Below are 6,406 nucleotides of genomic sequence, written 5' to 3'. Positions count from 1 at the left end.
ACTTGAGTAGATGGACAGTGAGACAGTTCAGACTGCTGATCTGACTGAAAACTAATGCTACAAAACATATTCCATGCTGATAAGTGATGAAGTGGGAAGGAGCAGCAAGGTGGGATTGTCAGGAACATGGTAGTCTGTATGTGGGTTTGAATAAGCTGATGTGAAACTGAGTTTGAATGGAGGCTTACGTGGAAAAATAATTGCAAAAATGTGCTCTGTTATTGTAAAACATGTTTTTTTAAATATTCTCACTAAATACTTCAAAATAATACTCATGCTAATAAGAGTAGTATTTGCCCTGTTGATTTTTATATGTTTATTCATTTTAAATCCAAAGCAAAATTTACAGCCTGAATACTGTAGATTTAAAAAACTTTAACCAGTACAATGCTACATTAAAATATTCACACTTTACCAAAATGATTGTGGATGTTTACATAAATTGTTTTTAAGCATAAATGTTTACATCCAGCAGTTCACTACAGAATGTTAATTTAGCAGTTCAAATGGATCTATATACCTAACTGTTATTTCTTAAAGTCAGTCAGAGGGCTCACATGGCCACTTCAGATCCTTGAAAAAGCTACCTTTGCAGCTTTGGATTTGAAAGCCACGTTCAAGTTCCAATTCAGGAACAGCTGATCTCCAGCCAATAAACCCCTGGGTCGTTTTAGGTACCGGAGGAGATGGATTCACCTAGAATAAAAGTAATTCGTAGGATTTAGTGATCAAGTTTTTGGTGTTAATTTCTGTCATGCTGTCATGCAACATCCTCTTTCATGCTCTAGTGTTAAAAAATAGTGGTTTTAAATGCAATCTAATCTGATGAATTAATACCCTGAACACACACCAACATTAATGGAAGGAAACAAGAACTTCAAAAAATTGCCCATTTGCATGCAAGTTTGAATTTATAATACAGGACGGTTTATAATTTAAAAAGCCTTTAAAATAATTTGGGGCCTATTCTGTTAGCAAGACACAGGGAAATAACTAAAGAAGTAAAACAGTCAAATTCCAAATAAGTAATTAACTTACTTTACCCCCCTTTTAAAAAAGTCTTTTAGTGTCTAAATCAGCATGTATAGCAGGAAATCAAAACAACAGAAAGGTAGTCGGAAAATTAAAGGAAAAGTATGAAATTTATTCTCTAACTGTTACTATTTGGTAGTATATGTTAGTATACTTACTTATTTTCCTTGGAGTAAAAAGAAAAACTAAAGAGAGAAATTAGCACTTTTGCAAGTTGGTAAGGTGTTCAATACATATGGGTTATGGATGCTCATCTATAGTTTTGTTCAATACATTTCTAAGGGCTTTACATGCTTTGCTTTACTAGGAGAAGAATCTAAGCTTTAGTTTTAACTTCTTTCCTTACAGAATAATAATAATTTTTAATCTAGATAACTTCTCTGAACAAGAGTAATTTTCTGCTTGCTGCAATGCATTTGGTAGTGACACAGCTACGGAATAATAGTTCTGAGGCCAAGTGCTAAAGATATTACTGACCAAGCTGGCTTTTGCATCAAGGACTACTTATCCATTCCCCTTTCTTTCTGCTTTAAAAGATGGGTAAGCATCAAGTTAATCTGCAACTAATCTAGCTAAAAAGGAAACAAAACAAAAGCCAACAGCCTCTGTTCACTGACTGCTGTGCTTACTTTGGCTGAATCATCTCAATTGGGCACGTTGTATCACTTTAGCATCTGGGGACTTACTCAGTAGAGAAATACACAGCAAGAGAACAATGTTTCAGTTCTCTTGCCAGAGTTGCTTCACTTTGTTCTTTGGCCAAGATTAAAAAATGTTTATGATATTTAGGTGGAGCAGTTCTTCTGAAAAGATAATTTTAATGGCCAAAAGTGCCACCCACTGAGCAGGATAATGAAGGAAATCATGTCCCACTTGTGATCTGGGGGAAGGGACAATGAAGAAGAGATTATATATCTAACCTAGACAGAAGAACAGATAGGATGACTGTTACCATGAAGGTAAATGTACATAAAGGCACAAGCTTCAGAATAAGGACTTAAGAAATTTCAGTCCGAATCTGTAAAGGATGATCTAAAGCACAGCTAACCCTTGTTCTCCTTGTCAAATAAAGATTCTGAGGTCAAATTGAAACTCTGAGCCCTGTTTCAGTATGCACCAGGCTGCACATGCTACACTAGCAGCTGACGATTGGCTGCATGATTTGTAACGCTCATATATCCTGACTGTGCCGAAGTAGAGGTAAATGTGACTGACTGAAATTTGAGGCTTGTGACAGAACTGAAGAGCAAGTAGCACTAATGGGAGAAGTGCTGCCATTTCATTTCTCTTCCATGCTCATCAGAGGCTCTTAATTTTTGTTTCAATTTAATCTTAGTAAAAGCTTTTATTACTTCCTCACCTTATCTCCCCACCCTTGGAATCCTTTGAAGGAAAGTTCACCAAATAGGAATTTCCTATTTCTTTTGTTTCCTTAGTCTTCTCAAAGTGGGCTAACCTTTCTTTCTGGTAGCAACCACATCCTGCTTCCTCCTTTATGAATAGGTTCCTCTCTCTGTCAGTGATTTTGCTGCCTTTATAGTTCAATGGCTATTCAGTGGTGGTTCTGAGACTGGACATTTATAACTCAAACCATGGGTCACATTCCACTCATTCCAGTTGTGTGTGTACAACTTTTAGACTCTGAATATAAATCACATACTATAAAATCAAACAGTTACGAATCAGCTCATTAGAACTGGCTTCTCCTGGCCAATCTAATTTGTGCCACTGAAGAGGACTTAAATTACAACAAAAATGACTGCTTTAAAGAAAGCTAGAAAAATCATTGCATCTTTACCAGTAGTTGAAAGATCAGGTTATGATAAGCCTTGAAGCAGGATGTGTATGTATGTATTTGAGAGAGAGATGGTCAGCAGTCATAAAAAGCTCTGTGAACACTCTTCTATACTAAGCTGTATAGTTGACCTGTTACTAGATGTCACAGAAGAGTGTATAGAGGAAGTGCTTTACAGAAAGATGATTATGTATGGTGAAAGCTCTGTGAACTAAAAAACATATCCAAAGGGCAATTCCTTGTCTAAATGAACCCTCTTAAAGCACTGCTTGGGTTTCAAATACAATTTACTTTGACCTTTAATTAAAGGCCCACCTCTAATAGACAACTGATTTTTAGAGCTTGGGTGGTTGCTTAACAGAGATTCCACTGTATTGCATTTTAAAAATCTAATTTTATAACCTTAATATATTTTTCTATGGGTGTCACAGGTCGAATCTGCAGATGTTCTGGAAGCTGTATCTTGGGCTTAGTTTTTTCTTTCTTCTCATCTTTGATCAACTAAAACCAGAATATTTACATTAAAAAAATGGACACTTTATCCTTAGAAATACATTTTAATATCTGATATCTATACCATTCTCTTCATTACTGTATCTGATGAACATTCTGTTCTTACCACATAAAACAGGACAACTTACTGTAGTGATTTAGAAGACATTGTAATGTACTTCTGGGTTTTAGAAACTCATTTAATTCTGAATTTCAGCTGAAAGGCTAAATACTGCTGAGTGATTCCAACTCTCAGTTACATCATCCGTCCTATAAAGGAGTGTAAATATATCTTATATGACCACAAACCAAAGATTAATACATGCTAAATACACACATTCACCTACAGAAACAATGCTTAGAGTCTGTCATACTTTTTAGCTGTAGCTCTATTAGCACTGTGCAAAGGGTGGTATGTTTAACTGACCACTGTTATCAAGGATGGATGGGGAAATCTAGAGGACCAAAGAATTCAAAGGTAGTAATTTGGACGCCTGGAGGGATTTTCAAAATTACCAAAGCACTGCATCCAGTTCTGGGCTCCCCAGTACAAGAGGGATGTGGCACTACTGGAGCAAGTCCAGCGAAGGGCCACAAAGATGATTAGGGGACTGGAGCATCTCTCTTATGAGGAAAGGCTGAGAGAGCTGGGCCTGTTTAGCCTAGAGAAGAGAAGGCTGAGAGGAGATCTTATCAACGTGTGCAAGTATCTGAAGGGAGGGTGTCGAGAGGATGGGACCAGACTCTTTTCAGTGGTGCCAAGCGACAGGATGCGAGGCAACGGGCACAAACTGTAACACAGACAATTCCATCTGAACATGAGGAAAAACTTTTTCACTGTGAGGGTGACAGAGCACTGGAACAGGTTGCCCAGAGAGGTGGTGGAGTCTCCTTCTCTGGAGATATTCAAAACACGCCTGGATGCAATCCTGTGCAATGTGCTCTAGGTGACCCTGCTTGAGCAGGGGGGTTGGACTAGATGATCTCCAGAGGTCCCTTCCAACCTCAGTGATTCTGTGAAAGCAGTTAAGCACTTCAAACCCCACTGAAACCAGTGTATTTATAATTTATTTCAGGGGCTGCACTGATCCTGTCTTTTAGCAACAAAATATCATGATTTCAAATGTAACATTATTTGCTACTATATTCTACTATCTAAACATCACTGAGAAGAGACATCTCTTTCCAAATATTTTAGTTTGCTGTAAATTTCCCCACTGAAAATTTAATTAGCTAGAACCTTTTCCCCTTGACTTTTAAACTACCATATGGATAGACAAAGGGGAAATATTTTCCTGTCAGTGTGCATCTAGTTCTTGTTAACAGTATTGGAAGTCATGTTTATCAAGAGAAATATATCAGAATATGCATAGCATATAAATTACTACTTGCCATATTTTATTCAGAGGAAAACTGAAACTTTGAAGCCATCTTAAAAGTACTGCATTCGTTAACTGGGAACCTAACTTACTAAAGCATGCTCAGTACTCTTCTACACTTCCACGTTCTCTTCATTTTGTGTACAGATGAGGATATAAGAAAATACAACTTAATCAACAGTTGAATTTAATTATTCTGGGTAAACTGTGCAAGTAAATTTCATGTGTTGCTATATTCCAATCAATTTTACCTCTTCAAGGGGTGTTGTTAAAAATCCCCATTTCTGAGACCATCTCTTCGCAGCTTCTAGTTCGCTTGCAATGTATTTTTTCCTGAAGTGAACAGAGATACGTTTGAAAAGATTTTTTTAAAAAAAAAAAGAAAAGAAAAGAAAAGAAAAGAAAAGAAAAGAAAAGAAAAGAAAAGGCTTTCTAAAACAAAGCCCTTTAGGATGAAGCTTTAGACCTCTACCTCAAAACAGCGAGTTCATGACTGTGTGACTCAGAGATAATGAGAAAATATTTTCCATAGGTTGGAAACAGTAAGTCTGAATACACTTCCTCCCAAATTACACTTATGTTCGGAACTGGTGGTTGGAGGTCACAGCTGCTATGACACTTTTTTCGAAAGACTCGAGAAGCAAGAACGCCCAAACGCTTTCATACAACTGCTGGTAACCCCATTTACTATTCGCTCGCCGTTTTCATACCTGATGAAATGACTCTATCCCCATCCTTGCCCAGCCCCACTTCCCATTGCTCGCAGGGTCTGGGGTATGGGCAAGCACCAGAGCACTGGGGCAGCGTCAGCTGTGTCAGCCCCTTGCTCGCCGGCTTCGGCTGTACGATTCAGGGCTAGGCTACTGGAGGGTATTAATTAAAATTAGGCGTCAGGTTAGTTAGATGTCTCCTGAAGGGGCCTGCGCAGTATGGGGACCAGCAGGCTTCACAAATATACGTGGAAGAAAATACGGGCAACCTCCTTTGCCCTCAGCCCTGCCGAGAGAAGGGCGCCGGCGAGAGGCGGCCCGGGAGGCGAGAAGGAGGCGCGGGGCCGGGGCCGTTACCAGATGTTGTCCTGCGCTACGAAGTTGCACTGCGGGGCCGCGCCGGTGCGCCGGTACGCCATGTCCCGCCGGGGGCCCGGCCTGCGCCACGGGGGCGCGACGCGACGCGACGGGACGGCGGGCCGAGCCCGAGCCCGAGCCCGAGCGCGAGCGGTTTGGGATGTTGCTAGGCGACGGCGCTCGCGCAGGCACCGCCTACAAAAGGGCGGGAAGGGCAGGCGCGAGCGCCTAACGGTCGGCGTCCTTGTGGCGCCTCAACGGCCGCCACCCGAGCAGCATATTCTCCCCCAGCCTAAGCCGCAGGAGCACCTTCACACCTCTGTCCTGCTCTCCTCTCCATGCGTGTACCCTGTGCCTGCCAAAACTGAAGAGAAACCCTCTTGGAGTCATATAATAGCCGATGTTTCTCAGGTGAAAAGCTAAAAACTCCCACTCTGTGTTTTCTGGTCGTTTTCTAGTAGTGCCCTTGGTGTTGCAGGGAATTTCTTGGGTTTTTTTTGGGGAAAAAAAAAAAAGCTATTCAGTAGGAAAGTACATTTGAATGAATCTGATAGAAAGATGAGCTCCTGCTTAGGGAATTAGCCTTATTTCAGTGGAAGAGGTGCTTTTCTAAACTCAAGATTTTATTGATTATTCAGATT

At 40.3% G+C, this 6,406-nt stretch overlaps 1 protein-coding gene across 1 annotated transcript; it reads right to left on the bottom strand.

Annotated features, from left to right (window-relative positions):
- Positions 1-540: 540 nt before the first annotated feature.
- Positions 541-5,827, bottom strand: CIMIP1 (ciliary microtubule inner protein 1). Its single transcript, XM_013952696.1, has 4 exons — positions 5,766-5,827; positions 4,950-5,031; positions 3,230-3,328; positions 541-696 (listed from the first exon to the last, which is right to left on the bottom strand). Exons 1-4 carry the CDS (start codon positions 5,825-5,827, stop codon positions 541-543), a joined length of 399 nt encoding a protein of 132 aa, XP_013808150.1.
- Between the last annotated feature and the right edge of the window lie 579 nt (positions 5,828-6,406).

This window comes from Apteryx mantelli, chromosome 18 (genome assembly GCF_036417845.1).
Source record: "Apteryx mantelli isolate bAptMan1 chromosome 18, bAptMan1.hap1, whole genome shotgun sequence".
NCBI classification, from domain to species: Eukaryota; Metazoa; Chordata; class Aves; order Apterygiformes; family Apterygidae; genus Apteryx; species Apteryx mantelli.
The sequence above is the reverse complement of the archived record's forward strand: the minus strand, read 5'-3'. Positions and strand labels throughout refer to the sequence as shown.